Source organism: Manacus vitellinus, unplaced genomic scaffold, assembly GCF_001715985.3.
Source record: "Manacus vitellinus isolate BGI_N305 unplaced genomic scaffold, ASM171598v3 scaffold_2_pilon, whole genome shotgun sequence".
NCBI lineage: Eukaryota > Metazoa > Chordata > Aves > Passeriformes > Pipridae > Manacus > Manacus vitellinus.
The window spans coordinates 46035046-46059928 of NW_021940208.1; the positions used below are offsets into that span (position 1 = coordinate 46035046).

General features: G+C 38.2%; 1 protein-coding gene across 4 annotated transcripts in view; it reads right to left on the minus strand.

The window, feature by feature from the left end:
* Positions 1–24883, minus strand: part of ABCC4 (ATP binding cassette subfamily C member 4) — a 146977-nt gene that overhangs the window by 25769 nt on the left and 96325 nt on the right. For 3 of the 4 annotated variants that reach the window (XM_029960873.1, XM_029960874.1, XM_018071273.3), the window contains 8 exons: positions 21146–21296; positions 20396–20515; positions 16525–16635; positions 14964–15064; positions 12867–13058; positions 8616–8771; positions 4482–4571; positions 3828–4000 (listed from right to left, as the gene is read on the minus strand). In XM_029960873.1, coding sequence (XP_029816733.1) covers positions 3828–4000; positions 4482–4571; positions 8616–8771; positions 12867–13058; positions 14964–15064; positions 16525–16635; positions 20396–20515; positions 21146–21296 — 1094 coding nt within the window. Of the gene's footprint in view, positions 1–3827; positions 4001–4481; positions 4572–8615; positions 8772–12866; positions 13059–14963; positions 15065–16524; positions 16636–20395; positions 20516–21145; positions 21297–23246; positions 23360–24883 lie in introns of those variants that run through there. The other variant, XM_029960875.1, reaches the window with a different exon arrangement.

Here is a 24883-nt window from a genome sequence, read left to right on the forward strand (position 1 = left end):
CAACAGTTAACATAGCAAAATAGAAACAAAAGGTTTAATACTCGCTAGAATTGTGCAAAAGAGGCCTTTTTCTTTCCTTATAGTCAAGCTCAAGGTGAAGTTTCCTGCAGAGCTACTACATAGCACACAGAATCACAGCTTGCTCAGAGCTTTGAAAACAACTTTTTAAAGGGATCAAAATTATTTGTAACTCAGGTTATTCCTACTATTTTCTGAGAATGCCTTGAACAGCCTTGAACATCCCTGTCCTCTGCATTAATTTATTCTATCTCCTTGTATTACATGTATTCTTTAAAGCACTACCTCTTCCTACATTTACAACAAAAAACCATTTCTCATTCTTAGATAGATACTATCAAACTATTATCTTAAACAGATATTTCTTGAATATAAGCTTATCACTACTAAGAAACTGCTGGCCATATTGTGAGTGTGACAAATGTTCTAATATGAGACTACAAAGTAAACAGAAACAGACTTAATAGCTCCATCTTCAAATGTCATCGTATGAAATCTCATGCAGATGTGTCTGCTGACTAGCACTTGGCTAGATCCTCTCTAAGGCTCATGGTAGATCGTGGAGCATAGTTTTTGGGACAGCAGGCAGAAGCACCATTAGTAAGCTCCAAGACAATCTCGGCAAGAAGATGGGAAAGGCATGAAAATCTACAAGAGCAAGAAAAGCATCTGTATACAGAATTATGTGCTGACAGAGTAGAGACTATATCATATACCAACAAGAGCTAGATAAGTACCAAAGGAAGCATAATTTCTGTTCCTTTTTCAGGGCATAAATGGACTCTTTGTGGTGCCTGCCCACACTGAGCAAGTGGCCAGGCAAATGTCAAGTGATTTCATCACCCATCTAAGTAGATCAAACCCCATCATCTTTCAGGCACATTAAAAACCAAAGATGCAACCCGAATACCAAAACCAGGGCTGCTGGATGACAAAAGCTCAACCCTAATCTGATTATATAAAAATGGGAACCACGACACTCCCTATTGCAAGGAACAGTACACCATAAGAAAGCACAAAATGGTGGTATAGCTTCCCACAGGCACCACAGGTTGAGGATCTAACACCACGTTTCACAGCAACCCAAGATCTGGTGTAACCTGAATTAGTTGACTGTGTAAAAAGAAAACTATCTAAAGAGCAAGAATAAATATGATCTAAATGAGAAGCAACCAAGCTGCTGAAAGAACACTGGATAAGTCATTATCTTCTGCCTAATATTCTCCCGTGGATTGTCCTGGAAACGTATCTCACACTACACAACTCCTGAGTGACTTCAGATAATTTCTCCAAAAGAGAAAGAGTTACAGATAGCAGTTAGATGTAATAAAAGCTTAAACTTTACAAGGTTAAGTTGGCTAATGAACTGAACTATGTGCAATGTCTGTTTTTACCAGACTCAATGAACAAACAATGTAAAAACGTGGCAGTGGTCTGGTCCCAAAGAGTTTTGTCCTCTGTAAGCAGCAAAAATACAAGTTAATGCATAATACTGCAGTCAGTGAGCAGAAAGCTCAGTAAGTTAAACAAAGTCAGTATTTTAAAGAAGTCTCAGTTACTAAAGATCTTGTTTTAGTGTATCACCAAAGCGACTACAGAAAGATTTTCAGCATTTTCACTCCAGATCTTATGCAATATTCCAGAACAACTGCTTTAAAATGACCCTATTCTTCAGAGTGAGAATGGACCAAGAAGACAAAATCAAATTTTATGTCTGTCAGTCATCACATAAAACATTCAAGTAGTCTGACTTAGGGCAACCTTCTCTATAGTAAGCTCCTCCTCCCCCTCACAAAAATGCTGACACCCCTGCAGCATGCAGAGCAAGTGGTAGCTATGAGGAGCAAGGCGGATAATATGGGTATATATGGGATCTGGAACATGTAAGAAGGAGGGAGAAGGATGAACTCCAAATTCCTTCCCTTCACTCCCAGCAGTAGATAAGAATGGCCTAGCTGAGCTGGAGAAACACAGTGGGGAGTACTCTCAGCCCTGGGGGGTAAAGTGCCCACCTCTCTCTCACCCTGCTGTCCCATCCACTGCCTCACATCACCTTCCTTCTCCTCTTCCCACTCCTAAACCCTGCCTTCTCACACGTGCTTCCAGGTGGAGCTGCAGAAGGGACATGGTGGCAGCAGTAGCTGAGGCAAAAAGATCAAGAGCCAGAAAAGCAAACAAAAAAAGACACAATATCTCCAGAGCCAGCAGCAGCTCCCCATGGTTTCCTATCTCAGGTGCCTGATATGATGTCTGCTTGCCGCCAGTCTAGAGACAAGGGTGCCAGGTATGGGGGTTGTGCATCAGAAGAGGAGGAGGTTTTCCTTACATGCCAAAAATGCCTCCCTTAACTGCTCAGTTAAGCAACCCACATCAGCATTTCCTGATGATGGTCCTATCAGATTGCACAGCTAAAAAATGCTTGGCTCTAATTATACCAACACATTAAGGAAAAGGTAATAATGACTGTAATGCAAACTGAATTCAAAGAAGAAGTTCCAAGATATTATTTGTATTGTTATGCTTAGAGTTGATACAAACAAACATTTACCTTATTATAATATATATTGCAGTACACATTAATCAAGATCAATTAAATGCATAGTGCAAGTTGAGAACACACATGTGAGATGCCTAAATAGGGAGGGTGAGTAAGACGGTATTAAATTTCCGCAACTATGATTAATCAGAGAGTTAATCTATCAGAGCTCAGCCAAAAATAAACTAATAGTAAAAAAAGTAAAAAAGAAAAAGAAAAGAAAAAAAAGAGAACCTCTGGGAAGGTTTTAGAAATACACTGTCAGCTGAACTGCAAAGCTACCCTAGTGGCACCACTTCTCCCCCAAGAAGATGTTATAAAAATGAGTCACGCCCAGATGACATACAAAATCCTTAATGCATCTGTTTGAGGGACTTGCTGTGTTATTGTCCTCCTTGGACTTTGAGTTCTCCCTCAAGCCATAGTTTGTTGGAACTATATATTCAGCTCAGACTAATTGATGCAGTACGTTTGCAGTATTGTTTCCAAAATATTTCCATCAGCGTTTCAAATGTTTCAAAAATTAACAGTGGGGGTACTTAGCTATTGGAACAATTTAACAAGGGTTGTCATTGAATTTTTTTCTATTGAGGTTGGATGTTCTTCTAGAAGTACACTCTAGTTCAAACAGGAATGAATTCAGGAAAATTCTGCTGGCCTGAGTTATACAAGACAAAATAACGAATGACAAATTAGTCCCTCCTATAGATTTAAACATCTCCAAATCTGTTCTGCAATTCCTGTGGTGTTTAAGACAGCTTATCTTCTACCCCTGCCCCTATTTTATCTCCAACATCTGGGCCATCTGAAAGGACAGCATCTCACAACCAGAAGTATCCATCCAGTTTTGCTTAGCCATTTTTCACCCTTCTAGTTTTAGGGGGTTTGGGGAGTTTGAGATTAATTAATTACTTTTTAGTTATTTACTTCCAACAGACATTTCTTCCAGAAACTTGTTTCATGGCTATTCTGAAGTTACAGAGATGCATTTCCAAGAACATTCTTGTCTTCTAATCTATGGCTGCAGGACAAATGAACTTTGAATATTAATTTCCCTATTCTAGAGAAGGCACTGAAATTAGGGATATTTTCAGCACTTAGTTTATAGCATCTGCTCCACAACCAAAGCTCAATGGCCACACTTTTAATAGACAAATATGATGGTATCATTAAAAACCTAAAAACAGCAATACAAACTACATGTAATACAAGTACAGGTGAACATATTAGAAGAAAATCCAGCTCACTTTAACATGACAGATTTTGGTTTTACCTTGGGTCCACATTTGCTGTTGCTTCATCGATGATAAGAATACGATTTTTTTTTAGAACTGCTCTGGCAAGACACACCAGCTGTCTCTGACCAACACTAAAATTAGACCCAGATTCTGCCAGCTGCGTCTCCATTTTATTAGGTAGATCTTCCACAACCTCCTTCAGTTGCACCTGTTGACATGTCAACATATTGTAGGATGAGTAACTCCCTTTTAAATCACCTATTGTGAATCTGATGACACAACAGTAAGTATGCAAGGTTTGCCTTTTATATTCTGACACAAAATGAGCAAGCGCCAAGTTGGATTACACAGTGTGTCAGTTATTAGAATTCTAAAAACATTAAAGCACATTGTTAAGAATCTATTAATGTTCATTAAAACTAAGATATGAATCAAAATATAACCAAAGCATCATCCCAAAGGATAATTTTTTCATAAAAGACTCATATAACAATATACCTGTCTACGCACACGCACAAACACACACATATACAAATGCACATACAACAGTGTACCTTTTTCCACCAACAGCTATATACCCTTATCAAACTTGATGAAAACATCTAAAACCTAACACACGCAAGCACTGTAATGTTGTTGTTATTTGGATTGTAAATATCAGATGTACATAATTAGATTTATTAAGTTACCTCTTCCAAGGCATTCCACAGCTCTTCATCAGTGTATTCATTGAAAGGATCTAAGTTTTTCCTCATAGTTCCAGTGAATAAAACAGGCTCCTAAAACCCAGGAAAATGAGCATTCCATTATAAATACAGGGTTTATAATGCAATAGGTAATTTAATGATAATCAGAGCTAACCTATATCAACAATAGCACGGAATACACAACAAGCAGCTATCATTTTTGAAATGCAAAAATGTATTTTACAATAGCGTGCTTAAGGGAGATATGGGGGGAGGTAAATGCGCAACTACTCTGTATGAAGATAATTTACCAAACAGGACAGGTCTGTTTGTAAATGGCTGTACACAGTTATGTCAGTACTTAAACGGGCATTTACATGCCACTGTCCTGATGCCACAAGCTATATATATACTTACATGAAATCACTGCTATTCCTCTGGTATTGTTAACGAAAACCAACAGTACTGTAAATGAGCTCACACTCCTAAATTACATTTGGGCAGTTTTGAAAACCTGTTTTTGAAGTACGTAAACCAAAGATGAATCAAAGAGCTCGCAATGACTTTCTGGTTTTCCTTCTCTATTTGGCTGTGTTTTGGGTTTTTTGTGGAGTTTTTTTGTTTGGTTGCTTTTTGCTTGTTTTTTTTGGGGGTGGTTTTTTTGTGTGGTTTTTTTCTTTTTTTATTTCATGCCATAAAAGCCCTTCCATTTTACCATTAGGGCTATGAGGAGCAGCTTTCACCATTTAAAATCTATACCCACTGAAGTTAATCTATATTGCCACAGCATCAAAACAAACTTACTTAGAACTGGAGCACTGCTGGGCAAAGCTCTCACTCAAAATACACCAGGGAGTCAAATCAGTACCTTCTCCCACTCAGGTACCAATATGGGTTTACCTGTGGTCGAAGCAAGTTTTGTTCTACTTCAGTTCCCGGTCAAATCAATAACAGATGATTAATCAAACTGTCACAAATTAATTTACACTGAAAAATGTAGTATTTAAGAAGTGAGAAGATAACTTTTGGTTCAGAACTCCTTAAGCAATATGAGTTGCCAGACCTGAGTCATGCAGTGACATGACTTTAGGGCTAAACTCATCTTAACACCACACATAAAGACAACAAGTCAAAAACCGTAACAGTGCTAATCAAAAATGGAGACCATTCATCATGTTGTCAGCCTTCTCTAAACTGGAGACATTTTAGGCAAAACATTTTCTTTTTTTTTTTCCTCCACTAAGAAATAAAGTCTAACTTACACTGGATAATTTCAGCCTACTCAGAGATTAACCTCTGTCGTGATTTACGCCCAATCTAACCCTAGGGATGCCCACTCCAAAGGCCTGCAGCAAATCAGAACAGAATTCAGACCTTAACCCTTTTATTGTCTCTTCATTTCTAAATCATTTGAGTGCTATAAAAGAATTAACAAAGACAGAACATGCCACAAGCAATGTCAAAGAATATATACACTTCTTGATGTAACATGCCAATTATTTGAAAGTATCTGCTGCAATAGCAACATATCACTAAAAACCTGTTGAATGAACAAAAGGAATTAAAACAAAATATTTCCAGGTTAAAAAAAGTTTTCTTCAAAAACATCTAGAAAATAATTTGTTTAATAATGCACATTTTAATACACCATTTGGTGTGTTTTGAAGGTATTGTTACATTTATTTTCCTTTTCAAACCATTTTTATAGGTTGGCAAAATGAGAGCTGAATCTAAAAAGTGTTCATAACTACTATAGAAGTCCTAACAACAGACATGCACTGCAACAGAAGATAAGGATATTTTTTAATTATCACTTCTGACACAGATTATTATTTAAAACAGCCTGGTTTATGAGAAGAAAGTAATAAGACAAACCTGTAAATAATTGTTGTAAAAATGCTTGCAGTCAGAGAGGCAGACAACATTTGCATAGAAAAGATTTACAAACACAACCTTTACACAGCTCCATCCAAGCAAGCAATTAGAAGCCTAAGCACATTTTTATTTCTCCAGGTAGGTATTTAAACTTACACACAAGAAAACTTCAGTCTTGCCTCATCACTCTCTAGGAATGGTTCTGTTTAGCATGTTTTATGTTGCAATTCTAATAAGCATCTCTCCCTCTGGTTTCTTAGCTTCCCACATAATTATGAAAATATCTGCAGGAAAACAACTACCTGATGTTACACTGCTATTTTTATTATTGGCACTATTAACTATTAACACAGTACAAGACAATGCCTATCGCTCAGTTTACTATAGTAGAAACCTTATTCCAAACCCTTCTCCTCTTCTTACTACCACCACTTCATAGTTTTGCACAATTTTAGTAGAAACAAGTCTGCCCTTACATTGAAAACAAATGCCACTTGCTAGCCTTAGGACACCTAAAACCTTTTGGGACTATGATATAAACCTTGATAAAAATTACAGAATTCCACTGGATTAAAACAGTTTTAAAACTATGCCAACAGACCTGTGCATGAAAAAACCCCTCATGTATAATCAAATGCAGTGAACTTTGAGCATCTATATCACTTGACACGTAGAAACTGTATTTGACCTGCAGTTTTCCTCTCTCAGTACCCTATTTTGTTCAAATTTAGTTGAATTCTTCAAAACATAAAAATCACCCACAATAGCTAAGGGCAAGGCTTTCAAAAAGCTGTAGACCTCGAATGAACTGATGATCATCTGCTTTCAGAAGAAAGGAACACTTCACACAAAAAAACAAACAAAAGAACTTAAATCTATGTAAACTGCTCTTTACATACAAAAGATGACTAGTTCCAGTGAGCACTTCCAGTGTGCAGTAAATAAGCCTTCAGCATGCACAAACGAAAGACATCCTGCAACATTAGGCAACAACGTAATTACTGTGCAAGCACCTATTTTTTAATTTATTTAATTTTAAAATAGCATATGTGTTTCTTTGCTTTGACCCTTATTCTTGGGGGGTGGGGCAGCGAAAGGAAGGTAATCAAGAGAGGCGTAGAACCACTGTTCATTATAATTTGTATTAGATTCTCAATTTAAAGAAAATAACATTCTAAATGCCATCCTGAAAACGAGCTAGCACAGCTTCAGACATAAAGTTGGTGTAAGGACTCTTAAATACAGCTTCCATAGTAAGACACAAAGATCTGAGAAATAACGCTGAACATGGCAAAAAAATTCCTCTGGTTTCCAGCCTACTGTTCAGTCTACCTGACAGAACAGACCAAATGAATTATTTTTCAAAAACATGACTTCACATTTGCAGCATGTGAGTTTTTCCCTCTTCCTCCCTCTCCAGTGGACAGCAAACGATCACAGAGACCAGAGCCCTCACGAAACAGTAACCTGCACAGACTTTGCCTTCCGATGTTTTAAGGTTATACATAACCCATCTCTGATTCAATGACTGATTTGAAAGTAAGACCATAAAGAGAAGACCTGTGACCTTCTGGACTTCTTTGAAGATCCTTTCTTCTACACCAGCATGAGAGACGAGGCTATTCCCAACATGGTCTTAGCTGGTTTTTACTCCTGTACTGCAGCCTTTCCTGCATTCAGCTTCTAAAATTCAGCAAGTTTCTGTTTATGGGTCATAATGACCCACTCTTTTGTCTGTTCCCCCAGTCTTCTCCTGTCCAACTTTCTCCCAATAACGCAAAAGCTGACAGCTCACTTCTAGGTGGCACATTTGCTCTTTCTAGATATAGCATCAGTCAGTTTGTACTGGTTTGACTACAGAGATGAAAGTGGTCCTTCAGAGTTCCTTACTAAGGAAGCTTCAGGCAACACATCAGGCAGGAATTGCTGTGAAAGGTTCAAGTGACTTCTCAAGTGACTTCAGAGGACTGCTGAAGATTTGTATAGACTTGTCAGATTTCTCTGCCTTTCCCAGACTATAGGAGGACAGTATACTGCAAACACTCTACACACAGGTATTTCAGATGAACAGACAGGGTACAAAACTAGAAAGAAAATGCTCCAGTCCCCAAAATTGATTCTATTTATCTTAAAATAATGCCTCGCTATAGTTTTTATGTCTACTGCATAAAGGGATGCAGGGGAAACATATCCCAGCAAAGCACTTTAAATACTACGGTATTAGACTGAAAATGTTTACAGCAGACCAAGTCACTCTCTTACCTGAGGTATAATTGAAATTTTCTTCCGCAAGTCATGGAGTCCTAGCTCTGATGTCAAGTACTTATCAATCCAAATCCTTCCTTCAGGTTCCGCCAAGCGAAAGAGGGCTGCTATCAGAGAGCTTTTCCCAGCTCCAGTTCTTCCCACTATTCCAACCTACAGAGCAAGCCAAGCCTGTACAATTAAACTGTGAGCTTTTCAGGATAAATTAATATGTCAAGCAACATTTTAACAACATCACAGGATTTAGAGTAGAACAAGCACCAAATAAAACTTTTTCATAATTAACATTTTTTCAAGAGGAAAAACCCTCTCTCCCCTAAATCAGTTTGGATTCAGGTGACATGTGGATACACAACAATCTCTTGGATCATATTCAAAGGTGAAAGATTTTCCCTTAATGTGTGGTGTCCTGTTGTGTAAACAAGATAAAGTGGCTCAATGCATAGTAATGTGTTCAAGGCTGATGATTTTTATACTAAACCTGATTTGCTAGGTGATGTTAGGCAAATCATTTCAGGCATGCATCTACTTCTCAACCCAAAAAAGGACTCCCATAAAGCACTCTGGGAAAAATGTATTCCCAATTTAAATAATTGAGACTGATCTTGGTTAGCGTGGTTAAGGTGAAGTACTTTAAAGTAGCAGGATTATAAACCATATTCATACTTCTTAAATCTTCAATATGTGTTGAAACTACAAGGCCATGTGAGCAAGCTGAAATTCCTTTCCAAACAAGAGAAATAGTGAATAATAACATCACAGAGATACAGGCTTCTATTTGTTCCCAAAGAAAAACTGGAAGACATATGTAATCTGAAAAAAATCAAAGCTTTCAGAAAAAAGAAACAATGCAAAATATGAGACTGATAACTTTAATGACAAGGGGCTAAGACCTGCAAATATTTCTTCTTTTTTTTTTAACATTGTCTTTGGTAAAGGATTCTTAGAGCAAACAATGTACAGTAATCGGTTGTATCAGGGAAGATAATGGGTTTAACCCTCTACACAGATCTGATCTGGTAGAATTTGGTATTTCCTGCATTCTGCTATAATTGCTATATTTCCAGAAAGAAATCAACACACTGGAAAGAGTTCAGAGCAAAGCAACTTAAAGTTAATATGGGTTGGAGATACTGATTTGATGAAGAAGGATTTATGATGATTAAACATGTATAATATGGCCTGGCAAAGTGATTGGGGTGCAAAAAGGAGGAAGAAACATGAAAACCTTCATGAGTATACATACAGACATCAGAGGGCAATTACCCATTGCCTGAGACTCAGATGTATGCAGCAATGACTGCTGAAATGAAATTAAGCACAGGAAACTGCATCAAAGGGCAAGGAGAAACTTTTGAACAGTCAGAGACACTTAAGTTCAGACAAAACAGCAGTGCCTACATTTGATAAAAAATACACAAGATACTAAAAAAGTATACTTCTAGGAGCAACTTATGCCGCATAATCTAAAATGCATTTTCTACTTCTATCTTCCGAGTCAACAATTTCAGCCAGCTATTCGTTATTTTACTATTGTATATAAACTAATTAACATTTCTACAGTGCTTATTATTAAAGAAACAGACTGATTTAAGCAAATCTGTTACAATAAATGATAAAATGTCTAGTATTCTAACTTATATCAGTGAAACAATAGAAAAATAGTTCTGAACAGATAAACTGCAGCTCAGAAAGAAAATGCTGAATGAAGAACACAGAGTTGTGAAAACAAAAGTTCAATTGTTTCTTTGCAAATGTCAGTGAGATAAAGTATTGTATTAAGGATATAAAGAAAAAAACCATAAAAAATACACTGATACTTAAAATAAAAATGCAGCTGCTCTGCATATTGTCAAAATCCCACTTTCAGTTTGGCATCAAATGAAAGGGCTATGCTCTTCAGCGTTTAGAAGAATGTATTTGTATCTTTGGTCCAACTGACTACAGGCTGCTGAAAATTGACTTGAATTTGAAACAGCTCTTGGTATACACATTTATTTTTTTAAAAACATTTTATTCTTCAGAGGCCCATGTTCACAGCCAGTGCAAACGCAGCGACAGTCTGCAAGTGGAAGTCCCACCCACTTAGCAGGAATCACATGGCCAGGATTTTGTTGCCTGATATAAGCCATGTGCATGCACAGGAGTACACCTGCTATGCTGGGCTCATCATTACTCAAGTGTCACCCATACTTCAAACTAGAGCTGCAAAAAAAAAAGTGAGATTTACAGCACGTCAGCTACTCCATTGAAAATGCCCATGTCGTCATTGCCCCTCAGGCAACCTCCCTTTCGTGCTATGCTGTGAGAGTATTTACGTGAACAGCTGCCATGCTGTAAATTTAGGCCCTCACCCTCCTAACTTTTTCACGTAGCCCACAGAATTAGGATCTGTCAGGAAAAGGTACATTTAACAGTATATTAGCCAATAAGCACCCTTAAACAAAGACAGTAGTGTTTAAAACCCAATGTTACACATGCTGACCTTCTCCAGCTGCAGCTATAGTAGCAAAAGAGGTTAATCACTGCCAGCTGATGGCACAGCTCTGCTTCTCGCTGGTCTTTCTCTGTCAGACTACACTACATTAGCAAAGATGGTTAAAACGGAGAGTCCTTCCTAGCCTGCTTTCACTGTAGGGAAATGCTGAATGCTGACACAAGAAGATCAAAAGAGACCTTAACCCATGAGTGATCTGCTAGCAATCACCTTCTTCATTCCTGCTGTACCTACAGCTTCCCAAGCTGGGCACTGGGATGCCAACAAGAAAAACTACAAGCACAGCAGAAGCTAAAATTCATTCATCCTGCCAGTAGCATTGCACCTATCAGAATTCTCTATAAGATGGGGGCCTGAATAGGCATAAGAGCTCTCACTGACAAGAGCATGGGAAGAATTTCTAGCAGATCTGTAAACCTGGTTGTGAAGAAGATGCTTCTCCATAATTAAAACCAATATAAGGATACGTGCTTGCGAGATTTATACAGTGGTAGTCTACTACAGTATTGTGCAAAACATCACAGAAAACAACACAAAGGTCTTGGCTATAGTTTCAAGCTGGGCAAATTCACCTCAGGATGACAAAACCACAGCATAACTGCTCAGCAAAAATAAATATCCCCTGTCATCCCTCCCTCTCCTGCCTCCACCAAGGACTGAGTCATACATTGCTAATATCCCTTGCTTCCATTTTTTATTTTATTTCTGTCTCTCTCTAAGAAACGTAAAACTTTTTGTCTGCTATTACATTGGAATAACATATAACAGCTAAGGAGACGACCCATATGGCTCTTCTCAGATACCATTTTTAACTCCTACATTATTTCAGGAGATCAACTCCATGCAGCAAGGCTGGGCTGAATTTTTGTAACATGCATGTTATTAACTGGTCCACTTGAGGAAAGAAACAGGGTTGGCTGTGAATGGAAATGCATGTTACAAATGAGGCCAGGGAAATGAGGCCAGAGTTGAACCAGTCTCCTAGGGAAGACATCCTAATCAAAAGTACACGTGCATTTGAAATGTAGCAAAGCACAAATTAACACTGCAGGGCTCTAATTTAATGTTGTCTGTGGGGGAGACCTTCCCTGCAGCACTCTTTCAACTGGAATAGCATCAAAATTGGGGAGGAAGAGTCAAATTTGCAGAGGAGGAAGAGTTTTATTTCTATGTTTCTTTTGGCTACCAATCTAATTAATGGCAGTAGTTAATTAGATTGGTAGCCGAAAGGAACTGAAATAAAATTCCAAATTCTAAAGTTATGCAACTGATTTGTATTTCTTCTCTCTTCCATTTTGGGGCTCAGTGTAAGGGCAGGTACATTCCTTATTTTCAATTGGTTTTGCTCACCTTGTCTGTTTGTTCCAAAGGTATTTACCGAATCCCAAATTTCCTAATGCAGCTCCATTTGCTTTGGATTTGAACAAATATTTTGGGCTCAGCCGATATTTTCAAAGTCTGTCACTTTCTGAAGAATCCCAGATTTTTTTAGAAAATTATCAGATACGTTTAATCCTTTGTTTTAACAGACGGAAACACCATACTCCTGGATTCATTTATGCTACACTTACAGGAAATAAATAGGCTCTAACTTCTGTTATTAAATATGACTAAAACCTTTTTTTTAAAAGAACACTTACTATTTTCCAAACATCCATGTATTTTATAATGTATTTCTAGCACACAGCTTCCTGTCAATTTACCATCTTTGCTTAATTTCTGTGAATATCTGAAGATGGCCATATACATACCTTTTCTCTTGGTTTAATTAAAACAGACAAATGTCTTAAGACCAAAGGTCCATCTAGACTGTAAGTGAAGTTAACATTTTCAAATGCTATCATTCCTTGGTTAGGCCATTCCGGTGGAGGATGTTTGTTGGTCTCCCACGGAGCTTCTTTCTCAAGTTCTGTGTATTCCATTACTCGTTCTACTGATATCATCTACCGGGAGGAAAGAACACATATATACATGAACTTCATCCTATTGCATATATAGCAGATATTGCACACATATAAATGTATTTTGACTACATAGATTCAATGCAAATTATTCCACCATGTTTCTTTTAATCACAGATAAGAGTATTTGGTGCCATTCTATGCCCTCTTTATTAAACTGAAGAAGTGGAAAGAATGTATCTCATGTCCTACTACAGATCCAGATCTACCATGATACGTAAAACCACACATAAACATTCATTTCTAATCAGTGGGATTAATTACAAATCTAAATTCCTGAGAGCATTGGCCAGACACTTTTTGAGCTGGCAGGCTTGGTGCCATGATCACTTCCCTGGAGAGCCTGTTCCAGTGCCCAACCACCCTCACGTTGAAGAATTTTTTTCTAATATCCAACCTAAACCTCCCCTGGCACAGCTTCATGCCATTCTCTCAGGTCCTGTCACAGAGATCAGTGCCTGCCCCTCCTCCTTCCCTCAAGGAAAGTTGTAGACTGCAATGAGGTCTCCTCTCAGTCTCCTCTTCTGGTTGAACTGACCAAGTGACCTCAGCTTCCCCTCAAGGCCCTTCACCATATTTGTAGGTTTCCTTTGGATGCTCTCTAACAGCTTTATATCTTTCTTGCATTGTGGTTCTCAAAACTGCACACAGAACTCAAGGCGAGGGTGCACTAGCACAGAGTAGAGTGGGACAATCACTTCCCTTGACCAGCTCATGACAGAATAGAGAGAAAACGTTCTTGACTCCCTTAATAACAAGAGATTTTTGATAGATGTCCTCTTGTCAAAGAAGTTGATGCTAATCATAGCTCTATAAAATGATCATCATTCCACATCAAAGCCAGTTTAGTGAATGGCAAGCCCTTCTCCTCCAAAGTATTCCTGAATCATAGCCTCCAAGAGAGCAACTCGGTATGTAAGACAGTTCCACAGACACTTCCAGAACTTCCAAACTGGTATGAAACAAACTGAAAGCTTTCTTCCCATTTCTCATCAAAGTCTGTCACTACTAGTTTATTCCTGTGTGAAAAATGTGCTGAAGAAGCAACGTGCTAGCCAAAAGAAAAAAACCCCTTATGTTATTATTATTAATTTTATTTGTTATTAAACATGGTTTTGTAACTTCTACAGAAGGACTACACATATTTCCTAGACTATGGACAGCAAATTGTAATTCAAAGTAACCTTCAGTTGTCAACACAACACAAAAAATCCCAGGTTTATGCTAAGCATGTTCTTTTCACAGTCTATTTTTCTTATATATTAACTTTAGAAAGTAAACAGGCAAACTAGAAAATGCTAGTAAATATTGTGAATTGGTAGAAGGTGTTTTATGTTATATATTTGGAAAACACACAACCTTCTCAGGTGAATATAAACAAATACTTTCAAATATGTGTTAACCTAGAACAAATTAAGAAGATACGAGCCTTTACAACAAAATCACAAGACTCTAAAAATGCCATGAGGAATATAAATTCTAAATTGCAATCATAAATAATAATAAATTACGAATATCAAATATGAAAAAAATTAAATCTTCCTTATAGAGAGGAATTCATTTATTGTAATTTTAGCAAGTTGCAATGCAATTGTCTACACTATAACTAGACAGTCTTCTTTCTGCTGTAAAGAGAGATTATAAAGCCTCCCTTACTGTGAATGGAGAAGGACAGTCCCCGGACACAATTCCTCTTGAAAAATATTCAAAATCAGTCAGACAAATTATGCCCTAAGATAAGCTATTTTTCTTTATGGGCTGTAGAGTAGCGCCTCAACGGCCTGCTAAGATATAATTACCCTAAGTTAAATAAGAAGAATCTCATCCTTAAGCTTTGTGTCACAAGGACGAAAAGTAACCAGGAGAAAAGGAATAAACAAACATTACCAGGTTTTCAACTTCAGCACTTTGTCTAACACCCCACTGGAATGTTCCCATGAGGGTGATTGCATAGGATAGCGCCAAACCAACCTGCCCCGCATTCAGAGCTGCAGAAGAGAGGAAAAAGAGACTCAAATAGGTACACTGGTAACTACACAAAATCCCATTAAAGTTCACTTTCATGAGGTTCCTTATATGATGGAAGCATCACAGACAGAATTTTATTTGGTTACGTAGTACTTGCTATCTGTACAATGAGCAGCTCCAGGCAGAACAGCAACTTGCTGCATTTCTTTCATACATTTTGGAAACCGTCTATTTGAGAAGATAATCCCAATTCTCCTTGGCCTAGCATTTTATCTGAGGTTCAGTCTCAAGACCAGACTTACATAGCCTGTTAGGATCATCCCTATCTGGCTGAGCACTAGTTAACTCTTCACTTTTTTTCTAAGGGAATTAGATAAGCCCCTAAACCTAAGCAAAAAATTAGCATAAAATGATTTCAAAATTAGTTACGAACACTCACATCAACTTTGTACTCTTGTAAGCAATCAGATAAAAATAGTGCAGAATATTTCTTCCCCTTTTTATAAAAGCATTTACTGTGTTCAGTGGGTCTACTCTCACAAAATATATGGATTCTGTCTGCCCTGATACTAAGCATGATTGTCCTCTGACTTACTTGAACTTTATCCTAACATAGTCCTATTGACTTCAAGAGAGCTACTCCTTATCCAGAGGCAAGGAAAGATTCCGGACCCTTGTTTTGACTTGTCTTTTTGCATTCTACTAACATTAAACCTAGCTCAAAATTTGCAGTATTGTGCAGTACGGCATTCAGATTTTAAAACACACGTGCATATACAGAACTTATCCAAAGAAAAAAGAAAAGAAACAAAACCAGCAAATTAGCATTAATTTTCATGTCCAAGATAATTGTTTCTTCCTTCATGTTTTAGATTACTATCTCATTCTAGTACATGTAACCCAATTACATCCTGGATGATGCATGCTCTAATGACAGTTCATGAGTGACAGTGAACATAAAATGTATTATTATGAGGCAATTTTCTTTCTGAAACTGGCCTATTCCACTGATCCAAGATAGGGGAAGAGCATCCCTAGAAACTTTAGCTTGCCTTTTGACCTACTGTACCATGTGTAGAAAGGAAAGAAGTTGTTAAGAGGCAGCTCCATGGGTGTTTCAGTATGAAAAGCAAAGTCCTGTAGGCCCAAAAAAGATAGACAAAGGTGGGGAAAATGAAAAGGATTTATTTGTTGTTATCACTCTGAAAGCCAGAATCTCAGAAGTGAAGACTAGAGATCTTCAGGTTTGTTTGCACATTTGGGGATGATGACAGATGCATGCCTCAGTCCAGAAGATGTATTTGCAGGAAAGCAGATACAGCCCCAATGCCCTAGACTGAGGAAGAGATCATGATCTAGAAAGAAACATTTAACTTAATTACAGCCTTTAAACAACTAGAAACAGAAATCTGTGAAAAAGAATTAGACAATACTATACATGGTAATTACGGGGTGAACTTTTTCTAACATCCGTACTTACTGTTGGCGAGAAGCAGGGAACCAAAAGCAACCACTATAACAAAAATGGCACAGATGGCATCCAGACGCACAGCAAACCACCTTGAGGTCGTCAAAAACAGAAACCAGGCCTCTAAAGTGTATTTTGCAAAGACATAAGACAGTGGATTGTTAGAACAGTAAGTTGTATAATTATTACTAAATTAATTCATGATAATATTACAAGTTGATTAAAAAAAAACTTGCCATCTTCAAGTGCATGTCTGTATGGACTGATGATGATCAGGATATTGATCAATTTTCCTGAAATGGTCTAACTTTGTTTTCACACAAAAAGCAACCACAATGGCAACCACAGCTAGTATAACATACAGTAATAGGAACAAAAACAGTCAAGGTGTCAAGTCATGGTCAAGCATGGTCCATTTATTTTAAAATTGAAGCTTCTTCTGAACTCCCGACTCTGGACTCGGGAGTCTTAGGGCGACTAAGTACAACTACATTTACCATAGGTGTACTAGAGTCTACAGGCTTTTAGCTAAAATGTATCACAACACAACTGTCAGAGCCAAGTCTTTAGAGGGCAGCTCCAGCTGATTAAGCTCCTGTAAGAGCCACTCAGTACAGCCAGTTTAGCTACGGAGTTATTCAAATGACTAGGTGTACATATTTACTTTTGGGGAAGCTCACAGGTGGACATCTCCACTGGGCACTCACATCCAGGTGTTCCCAATTTGGTGCCAAATTCCACCCCAGATAGATATGCTACAGTACAAGATACAGGAGACAGAGGAAAAGACATTGCAATCCAGATGACAGTGTTTGCATTCAGGGCCAAAACCAGAAGTCAAGTAGCCATAACAAAGTATGACACTATTTATTGCTTAGGCTACAGTCAGATGAATTGTTCCAGCTGCTACCAAGTCACAGCAGAAGGTTACCATTCCAACCCCTTCTGTATTGCTTGTCATTATTCCATGTTAAAGATCAACTCAGTTTCAACTGTTTCAATGTTCCTTAGCCTAGTGCTGGGAAAGATTCAAAATAAAAAAATCTCCCTTTTATAAAATAAAGAGTAGGCAAGTCCGGCTTTTAAGCCTGATCATCTTGGATAGCCAGATTATGGAGTGATCAAACCAATTCAGCCAACAGAAACCTCCATGTAACTTCTGGAGAGCAGCAGAGGGTAAGAGTGAGGATGACAAGAGGCATCCAGCTAAGGTACAGAGCTGGTAACTTCTTAGTCCCATTTTCATCAACCCTAACTGCAATATGGCTGACCACACATTTAGCAGCTGGTTGCATTAAACAAGACATTTGACACGGTCATACACCTGGGCACACAGAATGACACAGGCAGGAGGGAGTGCTGCACCAAATCACAAATTGAATTCACCATAATTTAGTTACCTCTCTGAAACCCAGAAGCCAAGTGGCCCTGGAAACAATCCACAGCAGCTTCCTGGTGACATTAAAGGTCATTTTTGGCACAACAGTGTAGTTGTAAGGCCAAGAAATGGGATGACGCTTGGGTTGTAGATTTTTCATCTCCGAGGTTTTGCTCCATTGACCCTGTCATCTGGAAAGGCGCCCTAAACTTGAGATGGGTCATTTTGCAACATTCCTATGTAAGTGGGGTCACCGTGCATAAAGGAAGGAATATGACAATCATGGGGACTAACAAAGACTCATCATGGTATAACTTCTGAAGATTCATGAGCCTGCTTATAGAGATGGACACTGGCAGGAAGGAAACTCGGGTTCGATCAAATCTCAGCATGCCCTTTAGATGTTCGTTACCTAAAATTTATTTAATATTGAATTCATAGGCATGCATGAAAGTGGTTCAAAGCAAGTGTCCTGTGTCCTAGGCTCAGGCCTAAATAAAGCAGGACACTACTCCAGCCACAAGTGCTAAACAAAACCCTTGCTGGTTGAGAGAGCCTTCTGTAATTCAGTAAAGAATTTAAAACTCTTTAGGAGACTCCAACTTTATGAGCTAGCATGAAAGGTATCCTCTTATATCAGCTACTGCTTGCTCACATTTAGTATCGAAGAAGCATTCAGGGTGTGAAAGCAACTTCAGGAGATTTCTAGTTCAACCTCTGCTCAAGCACAGTCAGCTCTGAAGCCAGACCATGCTGCTACATGCTTTATGCAGCTTAAGTCTTGAAAATTGACATGGATGAAGCCTGCACAACATCTCTGAGAAACCTGTTGCTATGCCTGACTGCTCATGGTGAAAAAGTTTTTCTTGTGTTCAGGTTAAATCTCTCTTGTTACAACTTATACCCACTTGTTGCTCTTACCACTATGTACCATGGTGAAGAGCCTATCTTTTTGTCAACATCCTTGCAGGTACTGGAAGGCAGCTATTAAATCACCTGTAAGCTGCCTCTTTGGCAAGTTGAACAAGCCCAGTTTCCTCAGCCTCTCTCCACAGAGAGATCTCTTCCGTTAGTACGCTATCCTATTGGCACCTCCACTGAGGGCTAACAAGTGCTGAGAGGGATGATTTTCCTCATTCCCTGGCTATGCTCCTGTTAATACAGCCCAGGTGTTGCTGGCTTTCTTTGCTGCCCAGGCACATTGCTGGTTCATATTCCCTGTGAGGACCAAAAATTTCACACACACTAAGCAAGTCGGTGTACCCCAAATACTCTGGTGGGAAAGGCACCAAGACAAAGTGTGTAGGTATGCAAAAGAGTGTGATAATAAGCACTGAAGCTTGATCTCAAAAGCAGGTTCCTGATCTGGCCGGGAGGGGTGTTATGGACAGTTTTGATAGGGAGACACATAAAATTGACTGGAAAATAGTGTGTTTGTGTTCCTTAGATCTCACCTTAAAATACACGAAAAGTATTTCCTCTAAAGGTCATGGTCCTCTTTTTTGTATAGTGAAGCTTGTATGTGTAGTTTATTGACTAAAGATGTCTTCTAATACAAAGCTCAAAACCAACTTTGTCTTCCCTCACTAACAGCTGCTGTTACATTGATCTGGTCAGGTAACTGGCAACTCAAAAATATTAAGAAATGGGAAATTCAAAGCCAGAGGTGCCTCCCTGGAAGATACACCCGTCACAGGTAACTGGGCTCAACAAGGAGGTCAGTGTGCACAATTCTACAACCTGTGATAAACTACTTTATCACAGAAAAGATCAACCGGTCTTACCTTTTAGATCTATAATTTACAAAAAAGCCAGAGAACATATTTGTATATATGTTACGACAGAGAAAATTCACAATCTTACCTACCAAACACAAAATTGCACTCTTGCACTCTGCTGCATCTTAAAAAACACTGTAATAGAGAACATTTAGTTGACAGAAGGTAAAGAATCACAGTGCAAGCCTGAATTACATTACTTATGCTTGCAGAATATTAATATTTTACACCTTCTGGTCATGTTAATACCATATATTAGATTTAAGCCCTGAAAGCTGCTCAAAGTAAAAAAATAAGTGAGATCCATAAAACTCTTCCAAGGTGATTTATAATAATAATCTCTGCCCACTCCTAGCACTACTAAACATTAAATGCTTCATAACATAGCTTGTTTCATCTCCCCCCCCCCTTTTTTAAAGATGGAATCCAGGAAAACGTGAAAAATTATTCTTTAAGTATTCTTAGCAGGCATACTTTCAAATGTTTATCTTATGCATTGTTAAGACATACGCGTGCGTATCTCAAATTACATTACAGCCCAAAGTAAACTCCCTAAATCTAGACAGATAATAACGTTTTTGTTCTAATAGAGAAATTTTACCCTAAAGAGACAAATGCACAGCTCCTACTGATTTTAATGCACATTATACACATGTCGCTGAGGGCATACGATATTTCCCTCCTACAGTGCAAAGTATTTGATTTTTCACGTCAATTCATCACAAACCTGAGTGGAGGTCTTGGTGTGCATCAAATAATTTTTGAAATCTTTCCTCTGCTTTCAAAGCCCGAATAGTCCATAGACCCTGGAGGGATGACGACAAGTGAGAGAACACTGGACTTCGAGCTACAAAGGGAAATAAGAGTACCTTAACAATAGCTGAAGGACAACATTTAATTCTTTTTGCACCACACTAATCTTTAATCCTACTACTTTATATTTAACCATACAAGTTACTCTACTGCATCCTTTTAGAATAAATATGCAGTATCTTTAACTAATGTCCTCTTACTCAATTAGAATCAGACAGACAGCCAGGCAGATTAATTTATACAAAAATGCCTTACATTTTTAACAATTGCTGTCACTGAAGAAATTCCTTAAGCTTTATTAATGACATCAGGTACCCATGTTTGTTATTCAAAATGCTTAGTATTTCATATCGTAGCCAAGCTAAAGTCAGGCACAAGAGTCAGATAAGGTCAGAAACACCATTAGTATGTTCATGCAAGGTCCCAAAGACCAGCAGCTTAGCATGTTCTTTATTTACAGATAGGTAAACTAACATACACAAGGTTTATCATTATGCAAAACAGGAGTTAAGTGTGTGATTCACTAGTTGAGAACCAAGGCAATAAGGAAGTTATTTGCATAGCAAAAGAAAAAAAACTTTGATGGACTGTCTATAAAATAGTAGCATTTCACATAATAATAAGCAGGGTTCAAACTAACATTAAGTCCCGCCAAACTACATACTTGTGGATTCTAGACGTTTAATATCTCTTGAAGTGTCTAAGAAATATCGTCGAAGAAAAATGAAAAGAATAAATAGTGGAATTAAGGGGATGAGTATCCAAGGAATCACTGCCACAGCCACAGCCACCACACCAAAAATCTGTAGGAGAGTCTGGAGCACAACAGAAACAAAATAAAAAACTCTTTGCCAGAAGAATTTAATTTAGAACAAGTATAAAACCATTTAACATGCTATTCAAACACTTAAATATTTAAACATAATTATCAAATTCAAGAGTGGATGCACTGTATAACATATGAGCAACATCTACTTTTAAGCAACTTGGAAAATTTACAGTAATACCTAAATTGACTAACTGTGCAGTTTATGGTTTTTTTCTGCATTATTTTTGCTTTAAGAGATGTCTTTTCAAAACTGGTTGACTGAACATTACTGCCTTTCTTTGTAAACTATTTTGTGACTGCTGTAACAGAGTAATAGATAATTAATGTAACAGACAACTAATCTTAATCGAACCCAAATTGTTACACACTGCAGAAGTGTCATTAAAAGCTAGTTTTACCAGGTTTACTAAAGAGTATGATGTGAATAGCTGGGGTAAACCTGACTTAACTCTTAGAAAACTAGATATAATGTGGAAAGAAGCTCTGTTGCTTAGGACAGCGGATCCTGGCCCAATTTTCTGAATTCAATCCCGCATTTCCTGCAGACCCTTTCATATCCTTCATCAAACTTTCAGTTTGAACACACAATCAAACCCATCATCTGCACACAAATTTATTTCAGAACACTAGCTGTGCATGTATGTTTGGCAGGATCCTTGTATACTGTAATTAAGGTGTGCTCATTTGCTCCTTAAAAAGGGGGCAAAAAATCCATACAAGAATAAACCCATCCTGTACAAAAACAAGACAACTGAAATCCCAGCTCAGGACTAAATTCCTGTATTACTCTCAGTAACAAATTAATTAGAAATTTTTTCTAAGAAATTTTCCATTTCATGGACTGTAGAGGAGCCACCTCTTCATCATCACATACAATGCATACGTGGATTCCAGCTGAATTTTGTGGCTGCCTGATTTTTAGATCCCATTGGTGACTACTGGGTGCTGAAAATGCATGTTTTGCAGCAAAAATGCTTCCATCCCTTTATCCGTGCATTGAGTTGGAAAAGTTAAGCAACACAGAAACACATCAGCTGAGATCAGATACCAGAGAGCCACCTGGGTCTTCAAACACTTTCAATGGAAATGCCTATGAAACATTGCATTTCCTGTTGCACTTCTGGTAGCCCCCCCTCCCCCCCATGCTCTGAAGTCAAAACCGAGCACAACCTTTACCCCTAAATTTGTTTTTTTTTTTTTCTCTTCAGGCTTCTCTGACTTATCCTAATTTCACTTGACCAAACAGCAAACCCACACACCTTATATATTATGACTGCATGAGTCAGCACAATTTAAGTTCAGTTCTAGACAAGGTCTTAGCTTATGATAGAAGATTTAGGAGTGTAACAGCCTTGCAGTCTCATAAATCTTGAAAGCACATTTTAGGGTCTCATAACTCAATTAAGGAAAATACCTATAGGGTAGGAGCTCTGAAGGAAGCTGCATTACCACTACACTGCTCATTTGTGGGTTAAGGTGTTGACAGCATTATGTTGTTTGACCTTCTAGATACATACAGTAGATCACAAACATTTTACCTAGATTTCATCAGGAGGAGGTAAGGTGGCAATGAGAGTGCATGGTATTTCACCTAGATCAATTATGCACATACCTATGTCAGCACAAAGCGAAATAAAGCACCCTGACTCCTCACTAGCACTGCCATCAGCCCTTCTCTACCTTCCACTTCTCTGGCATTCTTTAGAACCCTGTAAACGTATTTCCTTTTTACTGTGGGGTGAGGAGAAAGAAAATAAAGATTCCAGACCTCCTACAAATTTGCTCCTGTCTAGATCCCCATGTTCCTCTGTACTACTCATTATCTCTGCCAAGCCTGTCAGCCATCCACATGCTGGCTAATTTCTAAAGGCTCCCTCACCTCCATCCTTATCAGCAGAGGTTGAAGTCCATTCCTTCCTTCTGACAAACTCACTCCCGAATCTGCATTATTCAACTGCTGCCTTCCCCTTCTCACTCCGTCACTTCCTACACAGTCACAAAAAAGCTGTTTCTGAAGTACATAGTCTCCTCATACCATCAGCCACAAATCTGAAATGAAATGTTGAGGAAAGCTGCTTCAAGAAAAAGAATTCTGAGGAAAATACATGCTTCTTAATAAAAAATAAAAAAGGTAAACTGAAGTTTTAGTGATGATAACCTACAATATGTTGCAAAGTGCCGGTGGGGGTGGGAGTGGGAGTAAAACTATTAAGATCCAGCTTCTGTAAACAAAGCCTTGCTATGGCAAAAATACAGGGAAGGAAAAGATGGTTAGGATGACTAAAGTAAAAATCTGACACCGCCTTTGGAAGGAATTTTAGATGAGCCTGCACCACCTTATCATTATAAAAATTTATGATAGGGTGGATCAGTCATGTGTGTTGGTTTTTTTTGAAAACCAAAATTGCATATAAATTAACTCTTAATGAAGTAGTCCAAAAGCCAGACACAACTATTTGTAGACTGTAATCATGTAGTTACTGCGTGAGGTAAGGTGAAGGTTCTAGCTCCTGAGTTTCACAAGAGACAACCAACCTCTGCGGCTGGAGCCTGCCCCAACTTCTAATAGATTCACTGCATGCAAGCTGGAGGACCCAAGATCATCACCAGGCTGACAAATATTAATGAGTAGTCTGACATCTCTCCTTCTGGACACAAGCAGTGAGGTAGGTATTCAGTTTGTGCAGCAAGAAATGCTCAGGACTGAGTATCTAGACTTCGCCTAGCAGAATCAGCTTACAATTGAAAATTGCATCAGAAGGCTAAGCAGGCAAGATTTTCCTACTTAGAAGAAATATGGTCTACACAACCAGTATCTTTTACTGTTAGGGCTTCTTATTGTTTTCTTAATTTTAGTATTCAAAATGTAATGACTGTGCAGAAAATAACAGTCAAATTAAATTAAAAAAAAAACAACAAAAAACCCAAAAAACCAATCAAAACCAAAAAACAGGAGCTGATGAATTACATTTTGCAGCTATCTGCACAGTATTTGAAACAAGGCCACCTTACACAAAAGACAACAGGTGCACAAGCTACTGAGACTAAAAAGATCTGGATGGTTCCAGGAAAAGACCATGGCTTCCAAATGGAGACACATTGTCCAATGTCCACCTTCAAACTTATTTCCATTTCCCCGGAGAAAGATGAATCTCCCACACACAATCTGCGCATAGTCTATCCCTAGAATGCAGAACAGCACGTGCTGTTTCTGTTGAGTCATGCTCTTGCAAGAGTCCTGAGAGATTTTCCTCATGCTTTGGTCAGTCACTCCATTTACTGCGGCTTAATTTTACTTAAAAATCTCCTCTTTTACTGGAACAAGCACAGCCTCCTACAACCCTCTGGGGAAATTAATGCTCTGATAGGACATTCACTTGCGAAACATTCTTTCCTTTTAGCGTCTGACAACCTACATATTCATAATTCTTATAGGTGCTGAGAGTGATATCCTGAAATTTTTATCTCTAACAGGTCTTGATCTAGGAATAACAGGTATTTCTGTACCACAATCACAGAACAGAAAAGCATTTAATGCCAGATAAAGAAACCATAAGAAAAAAATCCCCTAAA